This window comes from Tachysurus vachellii, chromosome 1 (genome assembly GCF_030014155.1).
Source record: "Tachysurus vachellii isolate PV-2020 chromosome 1, HZAU_Pvac_v1, whole genome shotgun sequence".
In the NCBI taxonomy this organism is placed as follows: domain Eukaryota; kingdom Metazoa; phylum Chordata; class Actinopteri; order Siluriformes; family Bagridae; genus Tachysurus; species Tachysurus vachellii.
In genome coordinates, this window is record NC_083460.1 from 18783423 (window position 1) to 18803475 (window position 20053).

General features: G+C 37.9%; 2 protein-coding genes across 6 annotated transcripts in view; both read left to right on the forward strand.

Moving 5' to 3' along the window:
- Positions 1-15813, forward strand: part of slc4a10a (solute carrier family 4 member 10a) — a 52322-nt gene extending 36509 nt beyond the window's left edge. For 3 of the 4 annotated variants that reach the window (XM_060876012.1, XM_060876021.1, XM_060876030.1), the window contains 13 exons: positions 2712-2957; positions 3221-3326; positions 8105-8266; positions 8378-8491; positions 8763-8924; positions 10283-10534; positions 10611-10679; positions 11115-11288; positions 11385-11507; positions 12167-12231; positions 13054-13164; positions 13523-13560; positions 13938-15813. In XM_060876012.1, the coding sequence (XP_060731995.1) occupies positions 2712-2957; positions 3221-3326; positions 8105-8266; positions 8378-8491; positions 8763-8924; positions 10283-10534; positions 10611-10679; positions 11115-11288; positions 11385-11507; positions 12167-12231; positions 13054-13164; positions 13523-13550 (1612 nt within the window). In that variant the 3' untranslated portion in view covers positions 13551-13560; positions 13938-15813. The remainder of the gene's footprint in view (positions 1-2711; positions 2958-3220; positions 3327-8104; positions 8267-8377; positions 8492-8762; positions 8925-10282; positions 10535-10610; positions 10680-11114; positions 11289-11384; positions 11508-12166; positions 12232-13053; positions 13165-13522; positions 13561-13937) is intronic. The other variant, XM_060876035.1, reaches the window with a different exon arrangement.
- A 1257-nt stretch (positions 15814-17070) lies between these two features.
- Positions 17071-19949, forward strand: si:ch211-227n13.3 (uncharacterized). 2 transcript variants are annotated; one of them, XM_060876057.1, is made up of 6 exons: positions 17071-17157; positions 17301-17390; positions 17935-18152; positions 18294-18369; positions 18456-18569; positions 18815-19949. In XM_060876057.1, exons 2-6 carry the CDS (start codon positions 17338-17340, stop codon positions 19491-19493), a joined length of 1140 nt encoding a protein of 379 aa, XP_060732040.1. In that variant the 5' UTR covers positions 17071-17157; positions 17301-17337; the 3' UTR covers positions 19494-19949. The 2 variants fall into 2 exon arrangements, with proteins under 2 accessions (XP_060732040.1, XP_060732031.1); XM_060876048.1 differs by having other exon boundaries at positions 17878-18152; positions 18815-19948.
- Positions 19950-20053: the final 104 nt, after the last annotated feature.

The window sequence follows — 20053 nt, forward strand, 5'->3', positions numbered from 1 at the left end:
CCCGGATCTAAATCCTATTGAGACCCTGTGTGGTGATATGAAAATTTGAATTTTGCTTTGAAGACTGGGGGAAATTTTCTCCAAGTCGATGTCAGAAACTGGTACAGTAGATGGCTATAAGAATCATCTCACATTTCAGCCAAAGGGGGAAACATTAGCTATCAGGGCACAGGGTGTCCTAACTTTTTCCTCAGTTGAAATATTCATTTTGTTGATTTCTTTTGTTTCATAAGTGAAAACAAAATGATTTTTTATTATTTACATTCAATTACATATCTTTCATCTGCAGGTACAAATTAAAACATGAACATGTTGACATTACTTAATAAAGAACTGAATATTTAATGGGGTGTCCTATTTTTTTCACATAACTGTATGTATAATTATTATTATTATAATATAATATAATATATAATAATAATAATATAATATAATAATAATTATATATATATATATATATATATATATATATATATATTGAATTGTTTCCCGATATTATTATTATTATTATTATTATTATTATTATTATTATTTGGTGAGCACAATTTTTGGAACATATACAGCATTAAAGTAAATAACACTTATTTGGTTACATATCAAGTCAGCAATCCTCTGATGTCACCAAACTGTTGCATTCTTCTTTTATGAAGATTGTCTAAGCTTGTTCTGCAGTTTCATTTAGTTCCTGTTTGTTTCTTCTAGTTCCTGCATGTTGAGGGTTTCTTCTGTCTCCTCTTCAGGAGGTGAAACGGAGTAAGGCTGCTCAGTTGTGTTAAAATCACTTTTCTCCCTTTGTTGCCAATGTGTTTTGGGTCATGATGCTGCATGATGCATCCTTCCAAATAGATTGGATGCATTTTTCTGTAAATCAGAATGTTTCTGTAGACTTCCAAATTAATTTTACTCCTACAATCATGAGTTACATCACCAATAAAGATTAATGAGAATGTTCCAGAAGAAGCCAAGAAAGCGTCTCATGACACAGGGTGAGCTGATATGGTTTGGATTACAGTATGAGCAGATCATTTCTCCACACTTTGGTCTTTCCATCACTTAGAGGTTCATTTTGGTTCCAGAGCTTTTGTGGCTCATCTCTGTATTTCTTAGTGAATCCCAGTCTGGCCTTCGGATTGTTACTGCTGATGAGTGGTTCACATCTTGCAGTTTGGCCTCGACACCAGCTTGCTTTCAAATGTCTTGGATGGTGAATTTTGAGACCTTCCCCCCTGCTTTGTGGAGAATGTTGCTGATGTCACTGACTGTTTCCAATGTTGTTTTCCTTGGCTGACCTGTTCAATCTCTGTTGCTCAGTACACAATTGGTTTCTTTCCTTTTCTTGACATTTTAAATGGTCTTATTGTCTTTGCCTATGCTTCTGCATAGCTTACTTTTATCGCATATACAGCATTTTGTCTTCATCAGTGTTGTAATGTAACGGAGTACAAATACTTCGTTAATGTAGAAATTTCATGTATCTGTACTTTACTTGGCTATTTAAATTTATGTCAACTTTCACATTTACTCCACTACATTTCCTAGATAAAATGTATACTTTTACTCTATAACGCTATATTTCCACTAAGCATCTTCGTTACTCGTTACTACAAAATAATATCAGAAGAAACGTGTGCGATTGCAATAAGGGAGGTTTGGCGAATCCTAGATTGCATTACGCTCCGCACGGTCTATTTCAGCGTAATGTTGCCAAAGGAGGTGGAAGCACAACTTAAACCGCCATGGAAGCACCTACTGGAGGACCTCCCGTTATCGTAGACCAGGGGTGGCCAACCAGAGACCAAGAGCCACATTTTTTACTGTGTTACCGCAAAGAGCCGCATTATACACACGGGCACATATGAACATCACCTTTTTCCCCCCTGCCATTTTAAGAGCGAACTTGACACAAATTGTTTACTAAAATGATCTTGCTCCTACTGGGAAACTTTGAGGTATTTTCATCCCACTCACATGCGTGTTTGACAAAATTACCGTATTGAACTCAAGCGAAGCGAACACGCACATTAAAAAGACACAAATACAAACTTCGATATGAACGTAAGAGCCGCATGAAACTAGGCAAAGACCCGATTGCCCCACCCCTGTCGTAGACGACCACCCCGACGATAGTGGTGAACAGGGTGAAGACGATAATGTTATACACCCGTGGCCGTATTTGCAAGAAATGTTTCTGTACATTGGAATGAAAGATTCTTCCTACCGGATGAAGTGCCTCTTATGCCTACCGAAATCACTGAAATTTTACTTTTTACTTTTACTTCAAATACTTAAGTAGCTACATTAAATATCAGAAAATTACTTTTGATACTTAAGTACAGTATATATCAGATACTTTAAGACTTTTACTTGAGTAATATTCTAAAAGGTAACTTTCACTTCTACCAAAGTCTTTTTCTAGTACGATACTTGTACTTTTACTCGAGTATTGTTTTCTAGTACTTTATACAGCACTGGTCTTCATGTTGGTTTATCCTTTAAAAAATATGCTGTCTTCACTGTCAAAACTTATAATCAGTCCAAGAGTAGATATTCAGACCTATTAATTGTTTAACAATCTATTTAACATAGAATAGAGTATATTTGGGCAACAAGGCACCCAGTCAGTCACATGTTCCTATATTTTTGGACCGTACAGTCTTATGATATCTTTAGGGTTAATATTTCTAAAGCTTAGTGATGTTTATGTTTTTAAGGGAATATGGACTGTCCTACCTCTCCTTGCGTGTGTGTATCGGGCTATGGACAGCTTTCTTCTGCCTGCTCCTTGTGGCCACAGATGCCAGTTCACTGGTGTGCTACATCACCCGTTTCACTGAGGAAGCCTTTGCTGCACTCATTTGCATCATTTTCATCTACGAAGCTCTGGAGAAACTAGTGCACCTGGGAGAAACATATCCTTTCAACATGCACAATGATCTCAACAAGCTCACCCAGTACTCGTAAGTACATGTACACAAACACACACAGGAGCACGCACACACGCACACACGCACACACACACAGGCAGACAGACAGACAGACAGACAGACAGACACACACACACACACACACACACACACACACACACACACACACACACACACACACACACACACACACACACACACGAACGAACACGCAGACTATTTTATTGTCCTTCTTTTACTAGCACCATGATTCTCCTTTAAATGACTTATGTCTAAATCACATTGATTCCTTTCAGCTGTGTGTGCACAGAGCCAAAAGACCCAAGCAACAACACCCTGCAATACTGGCAGGAAAAAAACGTCACTAGCTCTGAGATTGACTGGTTAGGTCTGGATGTCAAGGTGAGAAAATGGGACTAATTCACATGTTTTCTGCCTTAATCATACTGGAAATATTTTGTGGTGTGTGTATTTAAAAAACAAACAAACAGTGATTTGGACTCATGGTATCTTAAGTCTTTAACCTAGTGAACCAGTGTTAATATTCAATGATAGAGACTTTTAAAGCACTTTTGTGCGTCGCTCTGAATAAGAGAGTGTCACATACTGTAAATGTAAATGTAATACACAAGTGGTCCACACTGTCATGGTTGGGGTGTTGTTTTGTTGTGGAGTTTTCTTACTTTCTGGAGAATAATACGCTTGTTAAATATTTGCTTTTATTCATAAGCAGAGAATATTACACAAAGTCAAAGATCAAAAAGTTCTACTTCCTTTTTTAATAAGGGTTCATCAGATTCACAAGAGATAACCTGACTAAATTAAAAAGCCAGTTCATGGAAAATAGAAGTAAACATCAAAGGAGGTAAACACAAGGAAAATAGATTTGTTGAAATATGACTGGGGGAAAATGACAGTTTTCTTTATCACACCAGTAGCATTCAGCACAAACGTTATATTCTTCACACATATTCAGAAAGGTTGCTTAGAAATGAAGTAAAAAAATACAGTGATGCCTCGAGATACGAGTGCTCTGACATACAAATTTTTTGAGATACGAGCTGTGATTCGACCAGATTTTTGACTTGAGATACGAGCATCCGAGCGGCCGCCGCCGAAACAAAGATCCCCAACAAGCACGTGTGCTCTGTTTCCCCCGCCTCAGCTTCCCGCGTCTCACTCGGTTAAAGCCGCCTTTTCACTGCACACGACAAACGATGGCCGATAAACAGGAAGTCATTCATTTCCTATGGAGAGTCGCAAAGGCGCTCTCCAAAGGCGCGCCGACCATCTGCGGATCCGTAATGTTCGGATCCGTTTCGAGGGTTTGATCCGTTAAAAAATTTTACTTGTGCGACTACACCGCATCTGATATGCCGAACGGACAGGTTTTTATTAAAACGACCGGCAGATGTAAGTGAGGAAAGAGTGACAAAAAAGGCAAAAACAAGTGAAGAGAAAAGCGATGAAGAAAATTAAGCAAAATTAATTCAATTCAATTCAATTCAATTCAAGTTTATTTGTATAGCGCTTTTTACTCATTGTCACAAAGCAGCTTTACAGAACATACATTGTCAGCTTGGCAATATTTCTGAGGTGGAAGAAGGCTGTTTTTGTGGTTTGGGCGACGTGATTTTCAAAAGACAAGTTACTGTCTAATATAACACCCAGGTCTTTCACTGTCGAGCTACTAGTAACAGTACATCCCTCTAATTGGAAATTAAGTTGTGAGAGTTTCTGTGTACTAGTTTTTGGGCCTATAAGTAGTGTTTCTGTCTTATCAGAGTTTAACAACAGAAAGTTACAGCTCATCCAGTCTTTTATCTCTCTAAGGCATTGAGTTAATTTCGACAATTTAGTTATTTCATCTGGTTTTGAGGAGATGTATAACTGTGTGTCGTCGGCATAGCAATGGAAGCTAATCCCATGTCTTCTAATAATGTTCCCTAATGGAAGCATGTATATCGAGAAGAGCAGAGGTCCTAGAACTGATCCTTGAGGGACCCCATAATTAACTGGTAATAAGCTGGAGGATTCACCATTTAATTCTACAAAATGGTATCGATCAGACAGGTAGGATCTAAACCAACTTAAAGCCTGTCCATGAATACCTGTGTAATTTTGTAAGCGATCTAGGAGAATGTTGTGATCTATAGTGTCGAATGCAGCACTAAGGTCAAGTAGAACTAATAGTGACATACAGTCTTTGTCCGAAGCTAAGAACAAGTCATTTGTAACTTTAACAAGTGCAGTTTCTGCTATGATGGGGCCTGAAACCTGACTGAAACTCTTCGAGGATATTGTTCTCCTGTAAGAAGGAGCTCAGTTGAACAGACACAACCTTTTCTAGTATTTTAGAGATAAACGGAAGGTGTGAAATCGGTCTGTAATTTGAAAGTCCATTAGGATCTAAATTAGGTTTCTTAATGAGTGGCCTAATAACTGCCAACTTGAAGGATTTAGGGACGTGACCTAAAGATAACGAGGAGTTAATAATATTAAGAAGAGGCTCACCGGCTTTATGTAACACTTCTTTCAGTAGTTTAGTTGGAATGGGGTCTAGTGAACAAGTTGGTGATTTAGCTGTAGTAATAAGTTTAACTAACTCTTCCTGACCTGTACTTGTAAAGCAATGTAGTTGTGTGTTTAGAACCTTAGGTGAGACCGGGATGCTAGTTGCTCTTATGTGTTGAGCGTCACCTATTTTATTCCTGATACTTTCGATTTTATCAGTGAAGAATCTCATAAAATCGTCACTACTGAACTGTGATGGGATTGTGTGTTCAGATTTTTGGTTTTTTGTTAGTCTAGCCACTGTGCTAAATAAAAACCTGGGATTGTTCTGGTTATTTTCTATGAGTTTGCTCAGGTGCTCAGCCCTGGCTGCTTTTTGAGCCTGTCTATAGCTGGACATACTTTCCTTATATGCAATTCTAAAAACCTCTAATTTAGTTTTTCTCCACTTTCGCTCGAGGTTACGGGTCTCTCTCTTGAGGGTGTGAGTATGACTATTATACCATGGTGCAAGCGTTTTATCTCTAACCTTCTGTAATCTGATTGGGGCAACAGTGTCTAGTGTGCTAGTGAATATAGCGCCTATGCTGTTAGTAATTTCATCTAGGTCGTCTGTGTTTAAGGGTACAGTAAGAAGTCCAGACAGATCAGGCAGGTTATTTGTGAATCTGTCTTTAGTGGTCGGAATAATAGTTCTACCGAGACGATAACGTGGTGAAACGCAGTTAGCCTGTTCTACAGGTAGTGTGTACATTATGAGATAATGGTCTGTGATATCATCACTTTGAGGAATGATATCTATATCAGTGACATCTATTCTGTGTGATATTATTAAATCTAGTGTATGATTACGACGGTGAGTTGCTCTAGTGACGTTTTGTTTGAGCCCAAGTGAGTTTAGTAAGTCCATGAATGTGAGTCCTAGCGCATCATTTGTGTCGTCAACATGAATGTTAAAATCTCCTACAATTAATGCTTTATCAAAGCTAACCAGTAGGTCAGAAAGAAAATCTGTGAATTCTCTAAGAAAATCGGTGTAGGGCCCTGGTGGTCTATACACGGTCGCTAGCGCAAGAGACATTTCGTGTATTTTCGTGTGCGTGTGCGATAGTGTAACATTAAGGACAAGCACTTCAAAAGACTTAAATCTATACTGTGTTCTCTGGGTTACAAAATTACAAAATTAATGTAAAGAAAACAGAAATTGTAGCAATTAAATTCAGTTAAGTTTAGAGAATTTCAGTTCTGTCAGGATCACTTGTCAAAAGAGAATTTATTAGATGATATGCATGCAGTTAGTGTTGGCGGTATGGTTCTGTTCTGGACAAAAATCCACGCGCCCATCCGTGCGCATGCGTGGTCAGAGCGCGAAGAGCAGCGACTAGAAAATAGAATAAACCCCCCGTATAACAGAACCACTAATCATGCATAGTATGCTGGCTTACGAGTTTTTGGAAAGTAATAAATGAATGAATTGATAAATAAATAATTATATAATTAGAGAGAGAGGGAGAGAGAGAAAAATATGTGGAGATTTATGACGTAAACTGGTACAAGGAACACAGGTTCCGGCATGGTGGAGTCGGGGGTTTGAGGAGGGAGTTTAAGTCTCTGCAGCAGTGAAGCGCTAGAGCGGCTCAATGAATGGGAATTTAAATTGTCGGGTAATATGGATGTAGTAACCGGATTGGTGCGTGTCGTCGACAGCTGATTAACAGCTGATGCACGCTTGACGACATGGCCTGCCAGAACGCGATGCTTGATTTAAGTTCGTTAATTTTAGTGAAGTTTAGTTAAGTTCCATTTAAGTGTAAAGTAGCATTAAGAGTGTACAGTAGCGAGTAAGTGAACGAAAGCGAAAGTGTACGTACGAGACAAAATTCCTCCTGTTTACTCCTCCCTCAACCTCCATGCGCATCTTCCGTAAAGTAAAACCAGTTTATTTTTTTAACATGTTCTTTTATTACTGTATGTATTTATACAACATTTGTCATTTATAAATACAGGTGCTGTACATTTTTCATATTCAAAACACAAATAAAACAACTGGAGTGGAATTTTGCGAGCTGGAACGGATTAATGGGATTTCAATTCATTTAAATGGGGAAAATTGTTTTGAGATACGAGCAAAGTCACGGAACGAATTAAACTCGTATCTCGCGGCATCACTGTACATACAATTTTATATGTTGCTGTTTTTATGTTTGTTCTTTATTCTTTATTTTGTTCATTTTATGATCTTTGAATGCTTAAACAATGTAATTAACTTTTTTGTTCATGACCATGTTAATGATCTGTATTCAATAAAGAGGGAAGAAAAATATTACAGGCAAGTGTGGGGGGTAGAACACACATGCAAAAGCATGCAAACGCACGCAAACACACACACACACACGCAAATGCACACACACACAGATGCAAACACACACACGCAAACGCGCTTGTACTGTTCAATAAATGATTTCATTTGTAATTAATGATATTCACAATAAATATTTTTTCTATGGAGCAGTATAGTCTGTAAACAAATCTTATACTATACTGGCCAGAAGAAGCTTAAGTGAATCAGTTATATTATTTAAAATATAATGACTAAAATGACCCTTTTAATTAAGAGAGTTTTACAGCAGTGTGGTGTGGATGCTTGGTGTTGTTTTGTACTACAGAGCTGTGTGGAGCTCAGGGGTGAGTTCCAGGGCAGTGCATGTGGTCATCACGGGCCCTACATCCCTGATGTTGTCTTCTGGTGCGTAATCCTGTTCTTCTCCACAGTTGCCATGTCTTTCTTCCTCAAGGATTTCAAAACTAGCCGCTACTTCCCCACCAAGGCAAGTGTGTTTGTATGTCACTGTAGTAGTTTTAGTGCAGTGTGGGAATATTTATGTGGATGTTTAGGTCTGTATCCTCACCTGTATCCTGCATGTGACTCTCTGCTACAGGTTAGGGCAATTATCAGTGACTTTGCAGTCTTCATCACTATCGTCACCATGGTGGGGATTGACTTTGCTCTGGGGGTTCCCTCTCCCAAACTGCAGGTCCCCAATGAATTTAAAGTGAGTCGCCCAGTAATACAATGAAAAACATCACTAACAGGACTTTCTGCAATCACTGAGCTGTGTCTTGTGTAACTTCCTGCTAGACATCACTTATATAAACATTGATGTATTTAGTTCTAAATCAATGTTTATATAAGATGTTCTAAATCAATATGTCTAGCTCTTAATAATAAAACACACACACACACACACACACACACACTCACACACACACACACACACACACACACACACATTAGCATGATGTCTGATCTCCTGCCCCTTACAGCCTACCAGAGATGACCGCGGCTGGATCATCAGCCCTCTGGGACCAAACCCATGGTGGACAATCCTCATCACCTTCATTCCTGCACTGCTGTGCACCATCCTCATCTTTATGGACCAGCAAATCACAGCTGTCATCATAAACAGGAAGGAGCACAAGCTGAAGGTAGAAAAAAGTCAAACAGCTCTATAACACAATTGCTTTCTGTCTTGGCTTCTAGGTTTTGGAGTATGTGGAGTATGCAGTTGTCTTTGCATCTGTCTATCTGTGTGTCTGAGACTTGAGATATTAACTCATCATTTAGAATGATTCATAGAGCTTCATTCCTGTTTGATGAATAATTTATAGGTACGTCAGTAATAGAAATTAGTAATAATAGGGTCTACGTAGTTAGCATATTTAGCATATTTACTTCCAGGGCTGGGAGTTTGATTCCCACCTTTGTCCAGCATGCATGGAATTTGCATGTTTCAACCAGGTACTTCTCTTTCTTCTCCTAGTCACTGTTGGCTGAAATGTTGTGTGTGTGTGCCTGTGTGTGAGTGCGTGTGTCTGTGGATCCATTTCTGATCTATGAGGTCTAAGACTTCTATCATCATCTTTCATTCATTCATTCACTACCGCTTATCCGAACTATCTCGGGTCACGGGGAGCCTGTGCCTATCTCAGGCGTCATCGGGCATCAAGGCAGGATACACCCTGGATGGAGTGCCAACCCATCGCAGGGCACACACACACTCTCATTCACTCACGCACTCACACACTATGGACAATTTTCCAGAGATGCCAATCAACCTACCATGCATGTCTTTGGACCGGGGGAGGAAACCGGAGTACCCGGAGGAAACCCCCGAGGCACAGGGAGAACATGCAAACTCCACACACACAAGGCGGAGGCGGGAATCGAACCCCCAACCCTGGAGGTGTGAGGCGAACGTGCTAACCACTAAGCCACCGTGCCCCATCATCTTTCATAAACATCTAAAATTTGTAGGTGTTATTTTCAACAGCTAAAATTCTCTGTAGATTTATCTGTACAGAGATAAAAATGTCTGGCACTAAACACCAACACTACTCTGACTAATTTATATCAGATTTGCGGTGATAAATTATTAATTTTTATACTGAATGAAAATGTCTGATAAGCTGATTTCTATTCAACTGACAGAAGGGAAAGTCAGTGTATTGGTAAAAAGAATTAATTAACTAAAAAATCAATTAGCAGGAAATGTTTCAATGATATGTAACAGAACAAGAAAATTATAAAATAATGCACTTTAAATGACAGGAATGTCAGTGCTGAAGTTTTACAACAAGGGTCATAGTCATTATACAGCATATAAAGTCATGATTGTCCTAATGTGTAGTAAACCAGGGTACTTACTAATGTCCTAATTTGAGTGCACAATATACTGATTCACCACCTGTGGGAGACGTTGAAGCTGAGTGAGACCCTGTGCGTTAAACATGGGCTCCTGATGAATGAGATTTTCATGCGCTTACAATTTTGCCTGTTTCTGCAGAAAAGCTGTGGCTATCACCTGGACCTTTTTGTGGTGGGTGTAATGCTTGGAGTGTGCTCAGTTATGGGACTACCATGGTTTGTGGCTGCCACCGTCCTCTCCATCACACATGTGAACAGCTTGAAGCTGGAGTCTGAATGCTCAGCACCCGGAGAGCAGCCCAAGTTTCTGGGAATCAGAGAGCAGCGCTTCACAGGTCTCATGATCTTTGTCCTCATGGGATGCTCTGTATTCATGACTTCTGTCCTAAAGGTCAGTTACCTTTGACCTTCAATATGTAAATCCCATTACTGTCTTGTGTGACTGAATGTGTTTGTTTTCTCTGTAGTTCATCCCAATGCCTGTGTTATATGGAGTTTTCTTGTACATGGGGGCGTCGTCTCTCCGAGGCATTCAGGTAATTGTAACTAGTGTATGCAGAACAGTCACTTTCCACTTGTTCATTAAACACTGATGGGGTTTCTGTAGGTGTAGAGCGCTCATCCTGATGAACCGTTTTTCTAAATAACGAAATGTATCAAATGAAGCAACACAAAAATATAATACACAATGAATTTGAATTCCAAATGGGATTGTGTTACTGAAGTCAAGAAGATTTTATTGTGATTTCAAACATATACTACTAATGCAGTACACAGTAGTGACCTCAGAGCTACAAAAAACTCAATAAAAATCTGTTTAACTTATTTTAATTTCCTTTATAAGTGTAATGTTAAACTGTCGTTGTTGCTTTCTGAGATTTGCCTACTAAATTTCAGTGTATTGTATCCAAAAAAATAAAAAGCTTCACTACCTTGTGGTTGCACCGGTGTGTTTCCTGTTCTGTTCTCAGTTTTTTGACCGTCTGAAGTTGTTTGGTATGCCAGCGAAACACCAGCCGGACTTCATCTATCTGAGACATGTTCCTCTGAGGAAGGTTCACCTGTTCACCATCATCCAGCTGAGCTGCCTTGTCCTCCTCTGGGTCATCAAAACCTCCAGAGCCGCCATTGTTTTCCCCATGATGGTAAATCCAGCTCTTGTTTAGGTGTGAGAGCAGAGGAAACTGTGAAGAGATGATGTTTGTTATGTTGCTAGTAAATTTGAGCCACTTTGTTTGCAGGTGTTGGCGTTAGTTTTCATCCGTAAGTTGCTGGACTTCATCTTCACAAAAAAGGATCTCAGCTGGCTTGACGACCTTATGCCTGAGAGCAAGAAGAAAAAACTGGAGGATGCACAGAAAGAGGTAGAACATTAGTCTATAGAATAACAGCCATCAATCCTTTCTTATGTGACTTGTTAATCTTTAAGGAGAGCTTTCAGGCTTAAGACATTAACTTTACAGTGCAAATGAACGAGCTGTTATTGTGGAAATTAACTTTTTCATATTTGTAATTTCATATTAAAGCAAAATCTAAGTATTTATGATCATTTGATTCAGTAAGTAAATATTTTTTTCTGTAATTTGAATACAATTTTATTATATTGAATAATCAAGTGGGGGGTCACGGTGGCTTAGTGGTTAGCACGTTCGCCTCACACCTCCAGGGTTGGGGGTTCGATTCCCGCCTCCGCCTTGTGTGTGTGGAGTTTGCATGTTCTCCCGTGCCTCGGGGGTTTCCTCCGGGTACTCCGGTTTCCTCCCCCGGTCCAAAGACATGCATGGTAGGTTGATTGGCATCTCTGGAAAATTGTCCGTAGTGTGTGATTGTGTGAGTGAATGAGAGTGTGTGTGTGTGTGCCCTGCGATGGGTTGGCACTCCGTCCAGGGTGTATCCTGCCTTGATGCCCGATGACCCCTGAGATAGGCACAGGCTCCCCGTGACCCAAGGTAGTTCGGATAAGCGGTAGAAGATGAATGAATGAATGAATGAATAATCAAGTGATTATTTTTTTCTTTTACAGGAGAACCAAAGTGTAATGGTGGAGGATGAAGTAATTGTTCAGGTGCCACTTGAAGGACATTACAAGTAAGCTAATGCATCACATTTTTTTGTTCATTGTAATCCTTTCATACTTCATTCAGGAAGAATTCTCAGGATTTGGCCTGGACTTTTTCCTGTTTGGACACCAGGGGGACATTCTGGCAGGCTTTGTTTGTTTGTGCCATGTGCCTTTGTGTTTTTGCATCATGTGTGTTAGCTCCTTTCCTTATCCGTTCCCACCTCTGCACACCTGTTCCTTGTGTTTTAATGATAGTCACCCCAATTTATACCAGAGTCCTTCTGTCAGGGAAAGGGGGAATAGTTGAAACCATTCCTACAAGAATATTTTCTTTAATATAAATTCTAATAAAAATCTTGACTTTGGCCTGCAAATAATTTGTAAACAAATTAATTTTTCTGATCTGAAATGAGTCAGGTCTCATGTGTGTTTTTCCCTCTGTTGATGATCTTACACTGAATTTTAGTGGTTAAAGGTAAACACCTTTAAATTTTAAATGATTATGAACAAACAATTGGAACAGAAATGGGTTTAAGATCAAAATGTACTTATTTATAAGTATATTTATTTATTTATTTATTTATTTATTTATTTATTTATTTATTTATTTTTACTTTTCCTTGAATATATTACCTTTAGCAACTTAAACAGAAATACAGATTGTCTACTTTCATATGAGTCATTAACCACCACTGTGGAGTTATACATGACAAAGACATTCAATACTGAACATGGGCACAAACAAAACAGAAGCAAATTAAATTTTTTGACCTCTGGGGAAAAAAGCGTTTAAAAATAAAGTATGACTTTCTTTTAGTCACTGAAAAGGTTTTCTGTGTTATTTTAAGGGATGACCCATCAACAGTCAACATTTCAGACGAAATGACCAAGACGTCTTTTGGAAATATCTGGAAAAGCCTGAGTACTGACGACAGCAAAAACGATAAAAGTGCAAAAAGGTTTGAATTTGTTCTATAATTCATTTCTATTAATTCTTCATTGCAGTAAACTTAGTGCATAGTAGTTAGGGTTGTTATGAAATTGGCATTTATTATAAATTATGGTAAGTAATTGTATTAGTTAATATTTATTTTTTTGTAATTTTCTTCTGGACAATTTCTGTCTGTATAAATGATGCTTTAAACTCCTGCATTTTCATCATCTGTGCTGTTTATGAGAGTGTGAGTTATTCTAATGAAAAGCTCCCTGAGCCATAATCCTCACACTGCCCCATAAAACACTTCATATATTCTCCTATTTAAAGAAAGAACCTTTCTCCTATTTTGACTGAATTTCTTATCCCATGTCACCCCTTAGCTCCCTCTCCTTACCTCCCAGCTGCTGACTTTCCAAAGGTAAGATAAACTCCCAGATTTTGTCCCCATCTAATCCTGCTCACATTAATGACAATCATATTTCCTATTTGTAAATATATAAATATATATAGGTCTCAGTGGATCCTGTGAACATGAGTCAGGAATATATGCTGTATATAATCTATAGACACCACACACACATCAACACATCACCACACACACAACTTTCACATCTTGGGGCAATTTAGCACAGCTATTCCACCTATATGCATTTTCACTTTGATTACATGTAAACATTTTTCATTAAAAAAAATAATTATTGATAATATATTTTTGTTTATACTTTGTTTAGACTTTTCATTTGCCTTCTTTATTTGTCTGACCCTCTCTTCATTTCTCTTTCTCTCTCACTATAGATCTTCAGTGAAAGGAATCAGAAGTCCTAAGAAACCCGATACAGTGAAGGACTGGAACGTTGACAGAGAGACGAGTTTGTGACGTCTCATGTTGCTTTTAAAAATATAAAGAGAAATTTTGTGCCACGATAGTAAAGAACTAATCTATGTTTTACTGTCGCTCACTGTGTGTAACACTGTGCACACTCCTTTCGACAATGTGTGTGTGTGTGTGTGTGTGTGTGTGTGTGTGTAAGCTGAAGGCCTGACAAAATGCATATTTGTAATTTTGTGTGAAAGTTTTGTGTGAAATCCTTTTACAGGGTTAATAATATCTTGACTTTTAGGAGTTTTACATTTGAACTTGCTTTTTGTTTTAAACCCAGACGTATTTTTATGTTTTGTATTTTTATGGTAGTGTTTAACCTTTTCAAACTTTTCAACCTTTTTAATATCCTTGTCATACAGTATGAAATATACCAACTTCAGATATTCTCATCAGATATTACATGTATTTTCAACTCAACTTCTTTGAACAAAATGGTGACAAATTAAAGAGAGAGACGACGTACAGTGCTGACGAACCGTCAGAAATCTTTCAGATTCTACAAATCTCTACAACCACAATAGAGACATGAACACAATTCTTATGACAGCTATTTCTTCACTAGGTGTTTTGATAACATTGGTACACAGTGCTGTCTCCGCAAATGGACTGTAAAAGCTATAATATACGAGTTCCATTTTCATTCTCTTCAACCTATGGATGTGGAAATTGTAGATTCATTTTGTAAAAGATCATCAGCACAGAAACATTTCCTCCTAAAGGAGATGAATAAATTTGTAACAATTTGCAGTGAGTCTTTCCTTTTACCAGCAAAACCCTGCCACACGTTTTTCCTCTAATTTGTCTCCTGTCTGTTTATATTACTATAATTGTGAAAGCAAATGAAATAAATATAGATCTATAAAATAATTTCCAAATATTTTCTGACCGCAAATACTATGATATATGGATCCCAGTAATCTCAGTCCACGTTATTAATGTATATGTGTGTACACGTGTCTGAGGATTTCACTCAGCATACAAACACTTTGATATGTTGACGCATTTCTTTGTAAAACCTTCCATAATAACAGCAACCAATATTTTTAAATGTACATTTATGGACTGTTGTATCTTGTATAGTGTGAAATTTATCTTCTTAGATTTACTCTCCAAAATTCTGAACATAAAACCTTTACACGTGGAACATTCTACATAAGAGCTGATGATGCTGCACACACTTGCAAATACTGAGTACTATATTTTGCTAAAATACTGCTTAGAACCATAATGTTTAGTAATACATCTGTTTTTTCTGTGCTTTCTAAGATTTATAACCATTGTGTCGTGATTAAGTGGAGATTCCTTGCAGGCAAAATACTGACAAGAGATGCAATAATCCTTTTCAATAAGAGGGGCATTATATCATGTATTGACCAGAGACAAAATGACCTCAGACAAATGTTCTGTACATCCAGTTGTGTATGTTGTTCATGTGTAATATGCAATAACTAAGAGTGTTTATTTCATATGTAGGTAGGAATAAAATAAATGACAGTGTGAACAATTCGATGGTGATGTGAACACCATGATGCTGTAATGACTTTGTTGCCATTTCTTTTTGCTTTTTTTGTGTAAATACTGAACCTCACTTACAGATTTTTGCAGAGTGATAAATTCAGCATTGCTTAATTTAAGTTGTTTCTGTTTATGATGTTAATTGATGACTGTGTGACATTACACCTGTGACACCTTCAGCAGATACAGAACGAGCAAATAATCATCTTTTAAGAGGGAAATTATGTACAGATTTTCTTTTCTTCACCATGCCACTGATATGTAACCACTGTATCATCCAAACACATTAAATATCTACAATTAAAAATTTAAGAAGTCTTTTCCTCATTTTTTTCCTGTTAAAAAGGCTAAAGTAAATGACTTAGTGCTGAATGACTGAGTTTGAGCCTGAACACGTAGTAGCTTGAAATCAGTCCTTATTTCAGTTTAGTAATATTATACACAAGAAAAAGCACATTTAAATATGTAGTCATTTTTCTTTCTGATAAAAATAAACCAACAATCAGGAACAATCAGGTGGGGAAAATATAAGTACACCCTTTAATCCAGTAACTCGTTTCTCTCACAGCGTTTTGACTCACTTACAAGGACACTCGATAAATAGAGGGGATGGTTGATGGTTATGAGCTGGTGAAGTGTGCCATGATTAAGCGTAATTAATCTTAGTGTATAGTGCTCTTGTTTTCTCAAACCTGAAGGTGTTGATTAATTTTCTTTAACAGCATGGCTCTTGTTGTATATCACGATTTAAACCATACATTTTATCAATGTGCTAATTCTATTATGTTATTTCTTATGTATACATTTAATGAACTCTGTGAATTCATCCAGGATGTGAAAATTAATTAAGTCATGTTACACTGTATGTAAGCTGCATTCAGCATTATGATCACATCTTTAGACAATCAGACACTTAATTGAGTCTCTGTGGACAATCTTGTGCTGTGTGCTTTCCCTGGCAGATGGAGTGCAGAGAAAGCATCAGTGCGTCGCTCTTAGCTCGAGTGTGTAAGGAGGAAGTGACACTGAAGCAGTTTCTCAGCTGATTTGTCTACCAAAGGGCAAGAATTAAATGTGAACCACAAGCACAACAAGTGGCCTGACAGAGAGAGGAACTGCTCAGAATTAAATACTCAAATGCTTTTCTGCCGAATGTACGAATGTTCTAAATGATTATTTGATTGATTTTTATGCTATAAATATAACTACTAAACTCGGCTCAGTCCAGTCTGGTCATTTTCCTGTCTGTGTGAGTGTGTGTGTGTGTGTGTGTTTGTGTGTATATGTGTATGTGTGTGTGTGTTTGTGTGTTTATTTGTGTGTGTGTTTGTGTGTGTGTGTTTGTGTGTATGTGTGTGTTTTTGTGTGTGTATGTGCGTGTATAGGTGTATGTGTGTGTGTTTGTGTGTGTGTGTGTGTGTGTGTGTGTGTGTGTGTGTGTGTGTGTGTGTGTGTTGTTTCTTTCTTTATATGCACAGTGCTTGCCCTTTATTCTCCGGCAGGGGGCGATACACATCACAGCCTAAAACTGCTTAAACTATTTGTTCCACGAAGAAGAAATGTGGCACAGTGTAAATGTTAAAAACAACCAGAGATAAAGAAACATGGATTTTTCAGGTAAAAGTTTTTTTTGTTTTTTTTTTTTAAGTAAGATGGAAATCATATAACTTATATTTCATCTTATATTTCTGTCACAGTGATGATTTAGACTGATTATTGTAAACTCTGATGATCTCTGTGTTTTCTTCTCTTTCACACAGATTAATTTACGTTTAAAAACAGCTTCATAAACTGAGCATGGACTTCATTAAAGAAACACAACAAACACGAGTCTGTCGTTTGGAGTCAAAGTAAGATCTTACATTTGGTCTCAGGAGACTTAACAACTAAAGTTATTAGTTGTTAATGATAAACCTTGGTGGACATTCTGTCTCTCACACATTTGGGTGTTTAACAAACAAAGTTTGTAGCACAAAATCGTCTACAATGTCTTTGTTTACGATGTGAAAGTTTTCACACTGGACGTGGACTGAATCTGATTTTTCCAGCTTCTTTTTTCACACTCACTTCATTCTTCATCACAAACATTTATGAAGAGAACATATTTTACAAATTAACATAGTTTTGGTTTTATATTATATTGTATTTGTATTATGGCATCTCACCTGTTTACAACAATGTTCTCCTCCAAAACTCAGTGTACTTCCTGAACAAAGTCCCGGTGCAACTGAACACACACCAGACCACCAGTGTGAAAACTCCTTAAAAGAAACAATATGCCATTACAATGACAAACAATTACAATGTTTTTTTAATTCTTTTGAATAATCAATGTAGGAAGAAAATATCTTTACCTATGGGGTCAAAAGCTGACGATACCCTGAAAACACTCAGGTTGACTAAAAACACATCAGGCCACACGCAGGGATCCGACAGTCCACCCGAGTCTTGTGCCGACAGTCCACTGGACGGCTCAGGTTCTGAGGACTCTGTGGTGTCCGGCCCCAGCTCACCTTCTGCTGCCTATCATTCACTGAGATGCAGGGAGTGTGAGAGACTTTTCTCCAAAATGATGAGACAAGAGCCTCCGAGAAAAAAACAACGAGACAAGAGTAAACATTTTACTGCCCATTTTGACAATGAATTCATGCAAACCTGGCTTGATCAGAATAATACGAGTCAAAAGGTTTTGGTTAAGGAGACGCTAATTTCTTGAGTATGTACCCTAACCCATCCTCTCTCTTTCCTCTCAGATCCAGCCTCACTATCATGTGATGAATGGGTCCTTAATAAAACATGGCAGCCGCAGAGACCGCAGCAATCCAGAGGGTATGTGTGGTTTTTTTTTAAAAAGTGCTTAAAAATAATTTTTTTCAATATTGTGATGCTTAATAACTTGTATGGTTTTTCCCTAGGAGGTTATGGGTGCACTTAAAACGCATCAGGTTGCAGGCTGCCAAGCAGTCAGATGATGGCATGACAAATAAAGCCTGGACTCTCTGCTCCAGACCTCACATGTTCCTGAAGAGGTTAGTCTCATAGATTGGAACCGCAATAAGAAATATACTTGTCTATTAACTGCTCACTAATTCTGACTAGTATGTGACAGGATAAAAAAATACTGTTCTTTAAAAACATCATTTTTATATTTATAACTATCAGCACTTATGTCTTTTAGTTATTTGTTCTCTAACAGACAATGGTTTAAAATATTTGATAGGGCTTCCAATGAAATGGACATAATGATTAGGGGCTTTTTAATTATTATTTCTAGGAACTTGTGTCTCTGCAAAAAGTTGCTTGGAAAGTCATCTAAAAGCAAAGCAAAGCCTCTGCATCAGCGGAGAAAACGAGCAAAACCTATACTGACTCTAAACAGTCTGAATTATCAAAGGCGAAAGAAAAGGAAATCCACAGAGATTGACACATTGACGCATCTGTCAGTGTCAACATCGGATCTCACAGGAACCTCGGAAGACGAACTTCCTAGAAATGATGACAGTCACCATGAAGGTTTTCAGAAGTTGGTGAAAGTTCCTATGAAACAATCTGTTAGTGATGTGAGCGCTGAGATTGATATACAGGGTAATTGCAGTGACCTGGAGGGAACTCGTAGGGTTCTGAAATTTGACACTTCACCTAACTGTGTGCTAGATGAAGAGCCACAGAAAACAAAGCACCACCTTGTACTTAAGAGTGCAAGAGGAAATTTAAAGGAAGGCCAAGCAGATTGTACAGTGCAAAATGGAGATCGCCACAGAAGACTTCATGATGTTCTGGGTGAGGATTCAGATGTGTTTAGAACACCCACAGATCTCTACAGCACTGATTTGAAGATCAGTAGGACGAGCAGGCCGTTGCGTTCGTTTGGTGCACAGAGAGACAGCTTCAGGACCATGTTAGCTGCACTTCAGCACGGTCAAAACCAGATTATTAAGGAGTCCCATCACTGATGCTTTTGCAGATATCAAAATTGTATTGCTTTTTTGTAATTTAGTGTTGTTCAGTCTACATGCCTCACATGCTACAGTATATTTGTTTTACGTGACTTTGCATCACTTAATGCTGCTAACAACACTCACTTGTCAAGTGTAGAAAATGTTAAGACTATTTAAAGGATAGCATGAAGCACACAGTGTTTGTGGCTTTATATGAGTAGTTCAAAGTATTTTGGGTTTTATTGTATTTTTTGGTCATGTTTGATCAACTTCAGTTGTTTTAAAAAATACTAATAAATCCATTTTAATAGTGTGCCGCAGTTTCAACTCTGACCACAAGGTGGCGGGTGTAGCACATAAACCCGACAAGAACTATTTAGGTGTATTACAGACTTAAACATTGTCATCCTTATATTACTATTATATGCTTGCAATAATTCAGATTAGATGTGATGTCAGCTTGTTACCAATAAACTGTTGTAAGAAGGAAGCTCAACATTCATTAATTACCTGCTAATTTGTTAAACAGTTTCCTGTTAGACACTTCATTACTGTGTGTGTGTGTGTGTGTGTGT

Excerpts from the sequence above, each read along its gene's own strand:
- si:ch211-227n13.3 (XM_060876048.1), top strand. The coding sequence starts at position 17,338 with ATGGACTTCATTAAAGAAACACAACAAACACGAGTCTGTCGTTTGGAG. Across the intron at positions 18,153-18,293 it reads AAAAAAACAACGAGACAAGA|ATCCAGCCTCACTATCATGT; the intron begins GTAAACATTTTA and ends CTTTCCTCTCAG. Across the intron at positions 18,570-18,814 it reads CCTCACATGTTCCTGAAGAG|GAACTTGTGTCTCTGCAAAA; the intron begins GTTAGTCTCATA and ends TATTATTTCTAG.